At 40.2% G+C, this 17,226-nt stretch overlaps 1 protein-coding gene across 5 annotated transcripts in view; it reads left to right on the forward strand.

Annotated features, from left to right (window-relative positions):
* The window catches only part of cfap99 (cilia and flagella associated protein 99), a 193,151-nt gene that overhangs the window by 77,955 nt on the left and 97,970 nt on the right, over window positions 1-17,226 (forward strand). For 4 of the 5 annotated variants that reach the window (XM_072593827.1, XM_072593819.1, XM_072593837.1 and 1 more), the window contains exon 2: window positions 16,962-17,089. The exons of the other annotated variant lie outside the window; for it this stretch is intronic. In XM_072593827.1, coding sequence (XP_072449928.1) covers window positions 16,979-17,089 — 111 coding nt within the window. In that variant the 5' untranslated portion in view covers window positions 16,962-16,978. The remainder of the gene's footprint in view (window positions 1-16,961; window positions 17,090-17,226) is intronic. 5 annotated transcript variants of the gene reach the window in all.

The following is a 17,226-nucleotide window of genomic DNA, read 5'->3' on the forward strand; positions in this document are numbered from 1 at the left end:
GATAATGATTTCAGATGCTTTGCTAAAGAACCAAAGAAGACAGAGTCATAGGATTTTAGCAGCTTGGATAGAGGCCCTTCAGCCCATGATTTCTGTGACGTTATCAAGAATCTACCTGCTATAAGTCCCTTTTTCTAGCTTGTCTGTAGCCTTGTATGCAATGGTATTTTTAGTGATCATCTAAATACTTCTTGAATGTTGTAACTGTTCCCACTTCTATAGTAAATGAATTCAAGAAACCCACCACACTGAGTGAGAAAAACTGTTCCTGAAGTCCCCTCTAAACCTCCTGCCCTTTTACCTTATATCTATTATATCCTAGTTCTTGATCTGTCCAGTAAAGGGAATAATTTCTTCCTATTTACCCCGTCTTAGTCTCTCATGATTTTGTACACCTCAGTCAGAAACCTCTGAACCTTCTCTGTTCTGTGGAAAACAGCTCCAGCCTATCTAATCTCTCTTCATAGCTGAATCGTTTCAGGTCAGGCAACATTCTGGTGAATGTCCTCTGAACCCTTTCTCCAGCAACCACATCCTTCATATGATGTGGCAAGCAGAACTGCACACAGCTGTTGCCTAACTAACATGATACAGTTTCATCGTAATCTCTCTGCTCCTGCACAAAAGAACATCAGGACTAGAACCAGGTATACCTCCTCCAACCTACCCCACCATTCAGTACAATCGTGGCTGATCTCAACTCCACTTTCCTGCCCACTCTCCATAACTCTTCAACCAATTATTAATTAACAATCAGTTTATTTCCTCCTTAAATTTACTTAATGTCCTGACATCTATTGGGGTGATGGATTCCACAGATTCTTGACCTTTTAAGAGATGTAATTTCTCCTCATCTCTGTTTTAAATCTCTCACACCTCATTCTAAAATTATAACCTCTCATTCTGCATTACCCACAAAGTATTGTATTTAATGCCTCGACTAATGAAAGATATGTATCCTTTTCTGTTATTCCTGCTGCTTTCAGGCATCTATGAATGTGCACACCAAAGTTCTACTGATGTTCTGTTCCTCCTACCATTTTTGTGTACTCCCTTGCCTTGTTAGTCTTTCCAAAATGCATCATGTCATGCTCTTGAGGATTAAATTTTATTTGTCATTGCTTTGCCCATCTGACCAGCCCATCTATGTTATATCGTAGTCAAAGGATTTCTCTTTGCTATTTACTCACCACCAATTTTCATGTCATTTGCAAACTTACTGATGAAGCCTCCTATATTCATGTCTAAAGCATTAATGTACACCAAAAATAACAACGGACACAGGACCAAATCTTGTGGAACAGCACTGGACACAGACGACCAGTCACAAAAACAGCTTCTACCACTACCCTCTGCATCCTGCCACTAAGCCAATTTTGAATCCAATACCTGAATTGCCGTAGATCCCATGGGCTCTTTCTTTCTTGATCAGTCTCCTATGTGTGACATGTCAAAAGCCAAAGACATATCAAAGTCCATAAAGTCTATATCCCTGGATGACCATCATCCACGCATTTAGTCACCTCTAAGAAAATTCAATCAAATCTGTGAGGTATGATCTCTCCATAACAAAGCCAGGCTGACTACGTTGATTAATTCTTGCCTCACCAATTTTTTTTTTAATCAAAGGTTACAACCTTTGAGGTCCTGCTTTTCAATTTGCTACCTAGCTCCCTAAGTTCTTGTTGCAGGACCTGCATTGGTCATTGGTACCAATGCAAACTGCGACCTCTTAATGTCATAGAGTCATAGAGATGTACAGCATGGAAGCAGACCTTTCGGACCAACCCATCCATGCCAACCAGATATCCCAACCCAATCTAGTCCCACCTGCCAGCACCCGGCCCATATCCCTCCAAACCCTTCCTATTCATAGACACATCCAAATGCCTTTCAAATGTTGCAATTGTACCAGCCTCCACCATTTCCTCTGGCAGCTCATTCCGTACACATACCACCCTCTGCATGAAACAGTTGTCCCTTAGGTCTCTTATATCTTTCCTCTCTCACCCTAAACCTATGCCCTCTAGTTCTGGACTCCCCGACCCCAGGGAAAAGACTGTCTATTTACTCTATCCATGCCCCTCATGATTTTGTAAACCTTTATAAGATCACCCCTCAGCCTCCGACACTCCAGGGAAAACAGCCCCAACCTGTTCAGCCTCTCCCTATAGCTCAAATCCTTCAACCCTGGCAAGATCCTTGTAAACCTTTTCTGAACCCTTTCAAGTTTCACAATATCTTTCGATAGGAAGGAGACCAGAATTGCACACAATATTCAAACCGTGGCCTAACTAATGTCCTGTACAGCTGCAATATGACCTCCCAACTCCTGTACTCAATATTCTGACCAATAAATGACAGCATACCAAACACCTTCTTCACTATCCTATCTCCTTGCGACTCCACTTTCAAGGAGTTATGAACCTGCACTCCAAGGTCTCTTTGTTCAGCAATACTCCCTAGGACCTTACCATTAAGTGTATAAGTCCTGCTAAGATTTGCTTTCCCAAAATGCAGCACCTCGCACTTATCTGAATTAAACTCCATCTGCCACTTCTCAGCCTATTAGCCATTCTGGTGAGGATCCTGGTGTAATCTGAGGAACCTTATTTGCTGTCCACTACACCTCCAATTTCGGTGTCATCTGCAAATTTAATAACTGTACCTCTTATGCTCGCATCCAAATCATTTATGTAAATGACAAAAAGTAGTGGACCCAGCACTGATCTTTGTGGCACTCCACTGGTCACAGGCCTCCAGTCTGAAAAACAACCCTCCACCACCACCCTCTGTCTTCTACCTTTGAGCCAGTTCTGTATCCAAATGGCTCGTTCTCCCTGTAATCTGTGAGATCTAACCTTGCTAACCAGTCTCCCAAGGGGAACCTTGTTAAACATCTTACTGAAGTCCATATAGGTCACATTTACTGCTCTGCCCTCATCAATCCTCATTGTTACTTCTTCAAAAAACTCAATCAAGTTTGTGAGACATGATTTCCCATACACAAAGCCATGTTGACTATCCCTAATCAGTCCTTGCCTTTTCAAATACATGTACTTCCCTTCCCCTTCAGAATGCCCTTCAGCCATTCTGGGACATCCTTGACCCTCGCCCCAAAGAGGCAACACATCATCTTGAAATCATAACTGCACCAGCAAATGTGCTTGTCTTTATCCCTCACTATTAGGTTTGCTACCACTGTAGGTCTTGTTCTATTTCTGCAACCATCTTGCACAGGTCAGCTTTAACTTCACGACTCAGAGGAATGGCCACTCTTCCAACACAAAAATGCTGTCCTTGAGTGGGATGCACTCTGGGGCTTTCTTGACTACCTTCCAATATCCTTGCTTCTGACTGATGGTCACCCATTTCTTCCCTGACTGTACTTCTTCAAGCTGCAAGGGACCATATCTGAAAACATGCTATCCAAATAACTCTCAGTTAGGGAATACTTTCACAGTCCAAAATATTCAGCTTCCAATCTTCAGATAAGCATTCTCCAATGCGGACTTCGAGATAAACAACAATGCAAAGTCACTGAGCAAAAGTTGATAGTAAGTTTTGTACCCATGAGGATGGACTCAACCGTGATCTTGGGTTTCATGTCACACAACAGGTAACCCCACCACACTCACACCATCTTGCACATTTACACAGAACCTCTTCCAGACACGCTCACAGTCTCATATACACACATGCATTGACACTCTCATACTCTCTGAAATGCGCACAATCTTTTTCTCTCTCACACATGCACACACACACTCTCTCCCTTTCTCTTTCTCTCACACAGGCACACACATATGCACACTCTCTTGCACAGTTCCACACACTCGCTCTCTCTCTCACACACACGCAAACACATATATGCACACTCTCTTGCACAATCTCTCTCTCTCTCTCTCTCGCTCTCTCTCACACACACCCACACCCACGCACACACACACACACACACTCTTTCTCACATAAACACAGGCATGGACACAGATGCACACACCTTCTCTCTCACACCCACTTTCTCTCTGTCTCTGTACACACTTACAGGGGTAGAATTATTTCATTCAAGATTCTTTTCTGTCAAAAAAATAAAATTGTACCTCAGCTTAAAACATCGACAGATTCAAAGCAAGACTTCACACCTAAAGTGCATTGTCTAACCTGGGATATCACCTCTTGTACTTTGTTAAACCTTTAATTATCTCAGGACAAAGACTTGAAAGGAATCTGGATTTTGCATTTTAATCAGCAGTCTACCTCCTAACTGATTAAAGGATTCAATAAGGGTAGCTAGTTTTCAAGTTGTTAACTTTTTCTTAGAAATATGGTGTCTAACACCTCCCTATCATACCACACCTGAGGAAGTAGCAGAGTTTTGCAAGCTTGCAATTTCAAATAAACCTGTTGGACTATAACCTGGTGTCATTTGATTTTTGACCTTGTCCACTCCAGTCCAACCCTGGCATCTCCACGTCATTTAACTCTCAACACAACACATACACTGCTCTGCCTCCAGCCAATGGTCTAACTCCAAACCTCACACAAGCTCATGAAACCTGCAAATGTGATCATCCAAACTGCCAGCTACATCTGAGATTTCTCATGTACCGCAGGCTGTGGAACACACAGGACTGAGCTCTTCTGCCATACCTTTAGTTAAAACAGCCCCACCCCTTAATTGAAGGCAAGTAGAAAATTAAATTGATTTCCTTTATAAGGAAAAAACTAGAACTCTTGACTTTCCTTCATGCAGTTTTAAAGTGGACAAGGGGGGACATGGTGGATCTGGGTTCGATTCTAGTTTCGGGCAATTGTCTGTGTGGAGTTTGCACATTCTCTCTGTGTCTGCGTGGGTTTCCTCTGGGTGCTCCAGTTTCCTCCCACAGTCCAAAGATGTGTAGGTTAGGTAGATTGGCCATGCAAAATTGCCCATAATGTTCTGGGACGTGTAGATTAGGTGCATTAGTCAGGGGGAATTGGTCTGGGTGGGTTACTCTTCGGAGGGTCGGTGTGGACTTGTTGGGCCAAAGGACTTGTTGCCACACTGTAGGGATTCTACGAATTTACCAACTACCTGCTAATCAACTCATCACTTTGTGCTCATGTAACTTTTTTCAGCCTTTTCAACTTCTGGCAGGGTTCCATTTGGGGTCGAACTGCTGCTCCAACTGAGCTCTCTGGGAACAAAGCTTTTTTATGCCACAAGCAGTCAGGCTGTGGAGATCACCGCCAAAGAGCCGGTAAAGGCAGATTCAGTTGAGGACAAGAAGCAATACTAGCTGAGCTCTTGCAGGTAGCTCCTAGAGACATGACAAGTTGAATGACCTCCTTCCACTCTATTAGCATTCTATGATTTTGATTGCCAGATTCTGTCAGTTAGCACAAGTCACAAGCTTGTGTTGGTACAGGTCATTGCTGTTCCACATTACCTGATAAACCACCACTTTAATTCACTCCAGTACTCTATTGCATACTTTGGAAATCAATTGAGAATGTAATTTGTGAATGAATACAGGGTCCTAATAAAAACATGTTTTATGACTGTATTCCAGTTTACTGCCATGTTTAACACAAATTGCCAAATTGGATTACTGTCCTATATTCTGTATCTGAAACTGCTCAAAACCTATTTTAAAGATCCTCCAGCTGTGTATTCAGTGAATCATTTTAAATAGGCTGTACATTTAACAGTTAAGTAAGCTAAAACGAGAACATTGCAAGCTGGTCATTTAGAGTCATAGAGATGTACTGCATGGAAACAGACCCATCGGCCCAACCTGTCCATGCCAACCAGATATCCCAACACAATCTAGTCCCACCTGCCAGCACCCAGCCCCTATCCCTCTAAACCCTTCCTATTCATATACCCATCCAAATGCCTCTTAAATGTTGCAATTGTACCAGCTTCCACCACATCCTCTGGCAGCTCATTCCATACACATACCACCCTCTGCGTAAAAACATTGCCCCTCAGGTCTCTTTTATATCTTCCCTCCTCACCCTAAACCTATGCCCTCTAGTTCTGGACTCCCCGACCTCAGGGAAAAGACTTTGTCTATTTATCCTACCCACGCCCTTCATAATTTTGTAAACCTCTATAAGGTCACCCCTCAGCCTCCGGCGGTCCAGGGAAAACAGCCCCAGCTTGTTCAGCCTCTCCTGTAGCTCAGATCCTCCAACCCTGGCAACATCCTTGTAAATCTTTCCTGAACCCTTTCAAGTTTCACAACATCTTTCCGATAGGAAGGAGACCAGAATTGCATGCAATATTCCAACAGTGGCCTAACCAATGTCCTGTACAGCCGCAACGTGACCTCCAACTCCTGTACTCAATACTCTGACCAATAAAGGGAAGCATACCAAACGCCACCTTCACTATCCTATCTACCTGCGACTCCACTTTCAAGGAGCTATGAACCTGCACTCCAAGGTCTCTGTTCAGCAACACTCCCTAGGACATTACCATTAAGTGTACAAGTCCTGCTAAGATTTGCTTTCCCAAAATGCAGCACCTCGCATTTATTTGAATTAAACTCCATCTGCCACTTCTCAGCCCATTGGCCCATCTGGTCCAGATCCTGTTGTAATCTGAGGTAACCCTCTTCGCTGTCCACGACACCTCCAATTTTGGTGTCATCTGCAAACTTACTAACTGTACCTCTTATGCTCGTATCCAAATCATTTATGTAAATAACAAAAAGTAGAGGGCCCTGCACCGATCCTTGTGGCACTCCACTGGTCACAGGCCTCCAGTCTGAAAAACAACCCTCCACCACCACCCTCTGTCTTCGACCTTTGAGTCTGTTCTGTATCCAAATGGCTAGTTCTTCCTGTATTCCATGAGATCTAACCTTGCTAATCAGTCTCCCATGGGGAACCTTGTCGAACGCCTTACTGAAGTCCATATAGATCATGTCTACTCTCTGCCCTCATCAATCTTCTTTGTTACTTCTTCAAAAAACTCAATCAAGTTTGTGAGACATGATTTCCCACGCACAAAGCCATGTTGACTATCCCGAACTAGTCCTTGCCTTTCCAAGTACATGTACATCCTGTCCCTTAGGATTCCCTCCAACAACTTGCCCACCACCGAGGTCAGGTTCACCAGTCTATAGTTCCCTGGCTTGTCTTTACCGCCCTTCTTAAACAGTGGCACCACGTTTGCCAACCTCCAGTCTTCCGGCATCTCACCTGTGACTACAGATGATACACATATCTCAGCAAGAGGCCCAGCAATCACTTCTCTAGCTTCCCACAGAGTTCTCGGGTACACCTGATCAGGTCCTGGGGATTTATCCACTTTTAACCGTTTCAAGACATCAAGCACTTCCTCCTCTGTAATCTGGACATTTTGCAAGATGTCACCATCTATTTCCCTACAGTCTATATCTTCCATATCCTTTTCCATAGTAAATACTGATGCAAAATATTCATTTAGTATCTCCCCCATTTTCTGTGGCTCCACATAAAGGCCGCCTTGCTGATCTTTGAGGGGCCCTATTCTCTCCTTAGTTACCCTTTTGTCCTTAATATATTTGTAAAAACCCTTTGGATTCTCCTTAATTCTATTTGCCAAAGTTATCTCATGTCCCCGTTTTGCCCTCCTGATTTCTCTCTTAAGTATACTCCTACTTTCTTTATATTCTTCTAAGGATTCACTCGATTTATCCTGTCTATTCCTGACATATGCTTCCTTCTTTTTCTTAACCAAACCCTCAACTTCTTTAGTCATCCAGCATTCCCTATACCTACCAGCCTTCCCTTTCACCCTGACAGGAATATACTTTCTCTGGATTTTTGTTATCTTATTTCTGAAGGCTGCCTATTTTCCAGCCATCCCTTTACCTGCAAACATCTGCCTCCAATCAGCTTTTGAAAGTTCTTGCCTAATACCATCAAAATTGGCCTTTCTCCAATTTAGAACTTCAACTTTTAGATCTGGTCTATCCTTTCCCATCACTATTTTAAAACAAATAGAATTATGTTCGCTGGCCCCTCAGTCACGTGCCCTTCCTTATTTCCCAAGAGTAGGTCTAGTTTTGTGCCTTCTCTGGTAGGTACGTCCACATACTGAATCAGAAAATTGTCTTGTACACACTTAAGAAACTCCTCTCCATCTAAACCTTTAACACTATGACAGTCCCAGTCTATGTTTGGAAAGTTAAAATCCCCTACCATAACCACCCTATTATTCTTACTAATAGCTGAGATCTCCTTGCAAGTTTGTTTCTCAATTTCCCTCTGACTATTGGGGGGTCTATAATACAATTCCAGTAAGGTGATCATCCCTTTCTTATTTCTCAGTTCCACCCAAATAACTTCCCTGGATGTTTTTCCGAGAATATCCTCCCTCAGCACAGCTGTATTGCTGTCCCTTATCAAAAATACCACTCCCCCTCCTCTCTTGCCTCCCTTACAGCTAAAATCCCAATTCAAACTCAATCATTATTCAGCCAGAAGATTTCTTGGCAAAACAGTTGTGCCTGGAGTGTGCCGTAATTATAATGCTATATTCCCACTAGTGGCATTGCAGAATAAATTACAATAAATCACCTAAGGGAAAATGGATTGTACTTCTATCACTTGCCAGCTGTAATAAATGGGTAACTTAGTCGTTATGGAGCAGCTTTGGCACTCATGTTTATAGAGGAAACTAGAGATCATTATTTCATCTCATGCAAGACACACATAAGATGTAGAAGTGAATGCAATCAGGAAGGCTATAAGTGTTTTAGAGGTCAGTGTTGTGTGTCCTGCTTCAACTATTTAACACTGTACAAAACCAAAATGAATTAACATTGTCCTCAGGGATGCATTACTTTTATTTGACATGAGTGGTGTGCAACCAAGACATAGACAATGGGACATTGGCCATTTATCTATTGATCAAAGTACAATGGGATCTTGATCAGATTGGCCAATGAGCTGAGGAGTAGCAGATGGAGTTTAATTTAGATAAATGCGAGGTGCTGCATTTTGGAAAAGCAGATCAGAGCAGGACTTGTATGTTCAATGATGAAGTCCTAGGAAGTGTTGCTGAACAAAGAGACCTTGGAGTGCAGGTTCATAGTTCTTTGAAAATAGAGTTGCAGCTAGATAGGATCATGAACAAGGCATTTGGTATGCTTTCCTTTTAGTGGTCAGAGAATTGAGTATTGGAGTTGGGAGGTTATGTTGCAGTTGTACAGGACATTGGTTATGCCATTTTTGAAATATTGCATGCAATTCTGGTCTTCTTCCTATCGGAAAGATGTTGTGAAACTTGAAAGGGTTTAGAAAAAATTTACAAGGATGTTGCCAGGGTTGGAGGATTTGAACTACAGGGAGAGGCTGAAAAGGCTGGGGCTGTTGTCCCTAGAGTGTCAGTGGCTGAGGTTATAGAGGTTTATAAAATCATGAGGGGCATGGATATGATAAACAGAGGAAGTCTTTTCCCTGGGGTGGGGGAGTCCAGAACGAGAGAGCATAAGTTCAGGGTGAGAGGGGAAAGATATAAAAGGGACCTGAGGGCAACTTTTTCACGCAGAGGGTGGTGTGTGTTTAGAATGAGCTGTCAGAGGAAGTGGTAGAGACTTTGCAATTACAGCATTTAAAAAGCATCTGGATGGGTATACAAATAGGAAGGGTTTAAGGGATATGCACCAAGTGTTGGCAAATGGGACTGGATAAGTTTAGGATATCTGATCAGCTTGGATGAGGTGGACTGAAGTGTCTGTTTCCGTGCTGTACATCTCTATGACTCCATGACTCTATGATTGTGATTCAACCTTTAAATCTCCCCACCACCTAACCTCTTCAGGAAACCATAGGGATACAAAAGATCCATGGAACTGACGGAATTTGTCAATTTTAAAATTTCAACTTAAAAGGACTAGGATCCAATTAAACTCTGAACTCTCCTTATGTCTTTGACACTGATCCCTTGCCAGCCTGTCATTTAAAACAATAACAATGGATATATTCCTTAATGACCATTCCAGGAACCTGGGCTAATGATTGGCAGACATGAATTCAAGTTGCATTTTAGCAGCTTGGGAGTTTAAATTCAATTCGTTGAATAAATGTAATTAATTCGTAAAGGTGACAATTAACTGTTAGACGTTGTAAAACTCCATCTGATTCACGAAAGTTCTAATGTCAGATATTTACAATCTTTCTCTGGTCTCACCTATTCATGATGCCAGATCTGCAGCAACGTGGCTGTGCTTTAAGGACCCTCACATATATTAAACATCAAGGAAAGAGATCTGTTCAGAATCCAATGCCCACAGCAGTGATTCAAGAAGGTAGCTCACCATCACCTTCTCAAGGGCCATTAGAGATTGGTGATAAATAATGTTAAAAATCTCACAACACTAGGTTATAGTCCAACAGGTTTACTTGGAAGCACTAGCTTTCAGCCCACTGCTCCTTCATCAGTTGGTTGTGGCGTGCAAGTTCATAAGACAGAATTTATCGTTATATGGCTATAAATTCTGTGTCTTGCGATCTTATTTTCCACAACCACCTGATGAAGGAAAAGCGCTCCAAAAGCTAGTGCTTCCAAATAAACCTGTGGGACTATAACATGGTATTGTGTGATTTTTAACTTTGTACACTCCACTCCAACACCTGCACCTTCAAATGGTGAGGCATAATGGCCTTGCCAATGATGCTCACATTCTACAACTATATTTTATGAATCTGTTGAACTAGTTTTTGAATAAAGGGATTGTTCTGGAAGCAGTTTACTTTTATCCTTGTCACAAATTTGAATATGGATGCTCATTTTCTAAAGGTTGGTCTAAATTTGAAGTAATAATCCAAGTTCACCTTCTCAATCCATCATTCAGCTTATGTTATTTACTTAAGACTTTGTATTGGCATATAGGAATAGTTGATGTATAGACTGTTATCTAAACACAGTACAATTTAAGATGTTCACCCCGTTTTTGGTACTCAATCCATAAATAAAATCCAATCACACAATGACCTAAATCTTGAATACCTCTGAGGATTCTGTCTATGCTGCCAAACCTAAAGTTTTGATTTCATTTAATTTAGGACTGAAATTCCTTCTTCAAACAAAGTTCACATTGCTCAAGTTCAAACTTGTGCCCAAGTTGCTCCTTGAGTTCAGATGGCATTACAATTTCTTGAGATAGTAGGCGCCATGTGAATCCAAGATGAGTTCCCTTCTTAAATTACTCATGTTTCATAGAGTTATCAAGATGATTGGATAAGAAATTAACTAATTAAATATGTGAAGTCAATATTAGAAATCACTGTCTTCATGTTTTAATCCTTGTTCCATTCAAAGATCTCGTACAAGATGCCAGTTATAATATCAGTAATCCTTCAGTTTACTGTAACACACCAACATTTCAGCGATCTTTAACAGATAGAAACATCAATGATGCACTGATCCTGGTTTGCTGTAAGACCAAAAGATATAGAAGCAGAAGTAGGTCATTTAGCCCATTGTGTCTGCTTTGTCAATCAATGGGATTATGCTGCTCTGATTGCCTCTCATCTTCACTTTTTCCTTTTCCTTATTAAACTAGATTCCTTTACTGGTTAAAAAAAAAGCTCTCTCAGCCTTCAATACACCTAAAACTCCAACCTCTCCAGTCAACTGTGGTAAAAAAAATTACACATTCTACAGCAAATACATGGGAACACTAACTGCAAGTTTCCCTTAAAGCCACTCACCATTCACAGTTGAAAATATATCCTGTTCCTTCAGTGTTGTTTAGTTAAAACCCTGGAACTCCCTCCTGCGTAGCATTGTGTGTGTAACTTGCTGACTGGAATGCTCCACCATCTTCTCAATAGCAACCAGGAATAAATGCTGACCCAGTCAGCACATCCACATGCCACGAGTGAACAAAAATAAATCACCCAGATCTCCCTGTTTCCCAATCTACTACCATTCACATAACGATCTGCCTTCCTGTTTTAACTACCAAAGTGAACCACCGTACCTTTATCCATGTTATAGTGATTCTGTCATGCATTTGTCCACTTACTCAACTTTACATTGTTTGTTTCTTAACAACCAACCAATTGTCTATCCATGACTATATACGACCCCAGTTACATGTACTTTAATTTTCAATGGTCATTCTTATATGGACTCTATCGAAGGCCATCTGAAAGTCCAAATGAACCACATCCACTGGCTACCCCTCAACAAGTCTATTAGTTACAACCTTGAAAAATTCTGGTGAATTTATCAAGCATTTTCATAAATCCATGCTGACTCTGTCTGATCCTGTCACTGTTTCCCTGCCAGTCAATCAATAGTTTGCTGTTTTCTCTCTATCTTATTTTTTAAATAGTGGGATTACATTAGCTATACTTCAGTCCATAGGAACGGTTTCAGAGTTTGTACAATCTTGAATGACGACCAGCAATGCAACCAATATTTCTGGGGCTTTTACCAAAACTGATTCTTAAATTATCAGTCCCTGGGGATTTAAGACCTTTAATCCCATCAATTATCCCAACACCATTTTCCTACTAATACTGAATTCCTTCAGTTCCAACCTCTCATTAGACCCTGTGTTTCCCAACATTTTTGGGACTACATTCATGCCCTTCTTTGTGAAATTTTGCAAGGTGACAACTAATGCATCCAATTTTTCCAAAGCCACTACATCCCTTAGTATTCTGATATGTAGGCCATGATGATTTGTCAGCCTTTTAACCCACTAATTTCTCAAGCACTTTTTTTTTAACTAATACAGATTTAATTGTTTTGCCATTTCCTTGTTCGCCATTATCGTTTTCTCTATTTCTCACTGTAAGAATTTGTTATTTGTTTTCAAGAATCTTTTTTCTCTTCAAATACCTGTAGAAGATTTCACAATCAGTTTTTATGTTCCTTGCATTCTTATTCTTGAATTCTGTTTTCTCCCTCTTAACCAATCACTTTGTTGTCCTTTGGTGAAATCTAAACTGCTCCCAATCCTCAGGTCTACTTGTTTGGCCAATTTTTGTGCTCCTTCCTTGGATCTAATCCTATTCCAAAGTTCTCTTGTTAGTCATTCCCTTTTTATTTTTGTGCCACACAGCAATGAATAATTGTTGCAGTTACTTCATGCACACTTCTCCTAGTTACATCCTCAAAAGACTTGCAGTACATTTATTAAGCACGATTTGCCTTTTGTAAACTGATGCTGGCTTGATCTAATCCCAGTTAATGCTCTTCAAGAGTTCTATTATCACATTTTTCAAAATAGATTCATGTTATTGTCCCCACTATTAAAGTCAATTCTGATGAAGTCTCACCAGACTTGAAGTATTCACTCTGGTTTCTTCCCACAGATGCCACCAGACCTGCTGAGTTTCTTCAACAATCTCTGTTTGTGCTCTGCAACTCTCTTTCTTTTCTCTCCCTCCCTTTTTAAATAGTGGGATTTTGCCATCCTCCAATCTGTACAAATGATTCCAGAATGTAGAGAATTTTGCAAGATAACAACTCATGCATCCAATATTTCCAGAGCCACTACTTCCATTAGTACTCTGACATGCAGGTTATGATAATTTGTCAGCCTTTTAACTCATTGATTTCTCAAGCATTTCAATTTTTACGAAATCTGATATCCTTCAACTCCTCCCTTTCACTGGACTAATGGTTCCATAGGAAGTTATTAGTGCCCTCATTTGTGAAGACAGACCAAAGTGTGTGTTCTGTTTTTCTGTTATTTCTTTGTTCCCCAGCTTCTGTAAGGGACCTACATTTGCTTTGACTGATCATTTTCTCTTTACATATTCATAGAAGCTTTTAATTATCAGTATTTATCTCAGCAAGTTTACTTTTATACTCTATTTTCTGCCTTTTCATAATTTTTTTTCTGTATTCTAAAATACTCTTAATACTCAGGCTTGCTGCTTTTTCTGCAGTTTTATATGTCTCTTTGTATGTCATGCAATCCCTGATTTCTTTTGTAAGTGGTAGTTGAGTACCTTTCTTGATTTATTTTTGCAACCCATTGGAATGAGTTATTGTTGTAATGCACATTCCTAATATATTAGTCATTGACTATCCACCATCAACAATTTTGTAACTTTCCCCATCCTTACCAATTCCTGCCTCATACCCTCGCAGTTTCTTTTGTTTAGATTCAGGACCCCTGCTTTGGAATGGATGACTTCATTCTCTGGCTTAATGAAGAATTCTACTATTTTATAGTCAATCCTTCCCTAAGGGACTCTGCACTACAAGATTATAAATTAATTATTTCTCATTGCACACTGTACCCAGTCAAAAATAGCCTGTTCTCTGGTTGGTTCCTCAACATATTAATATAAAGAACCACCAGGTATACAGTCCAGGAAATCTTCCTCCACAACATCATTGCAAGTCCAGTTTGTCATTTACCTACACTGACATTGTTACTCAAGCCTCATTGTGTGGAAAATACGGCATGTATGTAGAATAGCTAGTTTGATAGGTACCTTTCTAACAGTCCAAAGCACATCATTACAGAAAATCTAGTAATGCTTGTAGGTGACATTGGCTATCTATGCACTAACATGCCTTGTCTTGATGGATACTGAAGGTATCAAAGGTACTGCTGACCATAGAATGATAATTCACCAAATTAGAAGAGGAGTGAAAAAATATGGCAAACTAAAAATTATACATTCAAGTTATATCTTGATTAAATTGCAGCCTGGTTTCAGTCTCTGTGCATTACCATGAATAATGCATTATATTTGCTGCCAATAACATTCTCACATATACTGTGAAATACTATCTTAAAATGAAAATAATTCTGACAGAGTTGAGAGCAACAGAAACAAAATGGCCTTAAGCTCTGCATACTGTTAAGAAGTTGTCACTGGATACTGACACATATCCAGAATGTTCTGTGCAGCATGTATCACTTCAAGGGACTCGTAAGAGTGCACCTCGAGCAGTGTGGCAATGATATCTATTTGTAAATTCTACAGTGTGTGAGTCAGAGTTTATGCATTCAAGTCCCACTCAAGAGACTTGAATACATAATTTAGGCTGACAACTCTGTGCCGTACTGAATGAGGGCAGCACTACTAGATGTTCTATCTTCTGGAGAAGATGTTAAAGCAAGGCTTCCCCCCACCCCTGCTGTCACAGATAGAGTTAAAAGATCCAAAAACACTATTTTGCAGAAGAAAGGTGGAATTAACACCAGCATCTTAATCACTATTTATCTTTAACTAGCATCACTAAAAAATTTAGTTATTTATCTCATTATTGCTTTTATTCTCTAGGTGCATGCACATCACCTTTCCACTTTGAAGATCAAGTAGCCATTGTCTTACAAGACCATAGGGCTGCTCTCCCATTATAATTGGTGGTGTTTTAACTTAAGGGTTACCAGGCTTCAGGCAATGGCAGAGGTTAAGAAGGAGTGTCTTTCACAGTAACCTCAGCCAGTGTGGGAATTGAATCCATATTGCTGGCATCACTAACCATCTGTTCAGCCAACTGAGCTAACCAGCCCCTTCTTCAGAAATATTCCATTGTCTGTAAAGCACTTAAGAACATCCAGGATTTATGAAAGCTGCTTTGGAAATGCAAATCCTCTTGTTTCTTTTATAAGATAAACAGGTCTACGTTTTCTCCTCAGTCCCTTCTTAAACTATGCAATGACATTTGCTGCCTTCCAACCTGCAGGAATCATTCTAGAATCTATAGTATTTTGGAAGATAAATACCAATACATTTGTGAAAACAAACTTAAGGGGTAAACTCAAGACAGACAGCAATAGCTTCTTTAAATATGTTAAAAAGAAGAGTCAAGCCAAAGTGAGCATAGATCCCTTAGATATGAAGAGCTTTTAAACATCTCAATCTAACCTCTAGTGTGTGCCAGTATAAGATAGTTTAGAACGAGGGACAGAGAGTTTCATAGCTTATCATCAATATGCTCTTCAAACCTACCTACAGAATTTGTAGGGCAAATGGCCTTTCCATTTATGTGTCTTGTTATTTTCTAATCATTAATTGTGTTGTGTTGGACATGTTCAGATACCTGAAGGGTGTTGTTTGAGCAAATTAGAGGAAATGGTTCTCATGCCGGAAGGGTTAATTATCAAAGGATACAGGAATAAGGCTATTGGCAAAGGAGCCAAAAGAGAGAAGGGTGATTTGTTTTTATGTTGTGAATTGCAATAATCTGAAGTAGCAAAGGTACAGTGTACCAAATAGCCTTCTTTGAAGTGAATCATTCTCTGATTGCATTGTATTAGCCTAGCAGTACTGTACCCACTCAGTTAGTGTTCACTATTGCCTGTGAGTTAAAAATCATTTGTTCAAGTTGATTCTGTGATCACTCCAGTGCTGAGAGATTTTTTTTGGCTCAGATTCTATCCTTTGGATGAACACATGCTCTTGTTCCAGTGAAGCAATTCAAAATAAGGCAGGGAATTTCTTTAAAGTCTTCAAGAAAAAAGGAAGGCCTACGTTTTACAATGTGACCTTCAAGACCTCAGAAAAACCCAAAGCATTTCACAATCAATCAAGTACTTCCAATGTGTCAGTGTGGCAATGTAGGAAACATTGCAACTAATTTTCACATCAAACTCCTACAAATAGCTCAAAGTGAATAGACTATTTTAGTGAGACATTGTTTCAGGGATAGATAATGTCCAGAACTCTGGAGAGAACTTGCTTGCTTTCTTCAAGTATTGATGCAGTGTAATTTACATTGACTTATCATTTTGACCAATATTCTTCTCTTGATTAATATTACTAAAAACAAAATTAACTGGACATTCATGTTTTTGGTGCACATAAGAGGGCTGTTCTCATGGCTTACATCGAAAGAAAATCTCTCCAAATTGATTTTTTATATGTGAAATATTTTTGAATTCTTAAAATATGTGAAAAGTTCCAGCATTATCAATTTCACTCCAAACCTGATGCTGATGCTATGCTGCAGAAAATTAAGTCTCCTGTTCACACACATTTTCCTATTTACCTTCCAACAGGTTTTTCATGTTTGAACATGTCAGGTTACTCACAGCTCATAATTGATGTTGTCCGTTTGCTGGATCAATTTGACCCTCAAAATCAGAGCACTGATCACTTTGTAAGTGAAGCTGCTAAAAAATATCAGGTGAGCGAACAAAACTAGTAATGCTGAAGAGACTTCTGTAACAAACTTGTGAGTGAATTGCGAGAAGTGCCTGCAGGGTTTCACAGTACCCTTATTCAAATAACGTGTTTGCATAGATTTGAGAAAATTGTTATCCT

Source organism: Chiloscyllium punctatum, chromosome 2, assembly GCF_047496795.1.
Source record: "Chiloscyllium punctatum isolate Juve2018m chromosome 2, sChiPun1.3, whole genome shotgun sequence".
Taxonomy (NCBI): domain Eukaryota; kingdom Metazoa; phylum Chordata; class Chondrichthyes; order Orectolobiformes; family Hemiscylliidae; genus Chiloscyllium; species Chiloscyllium punctatum.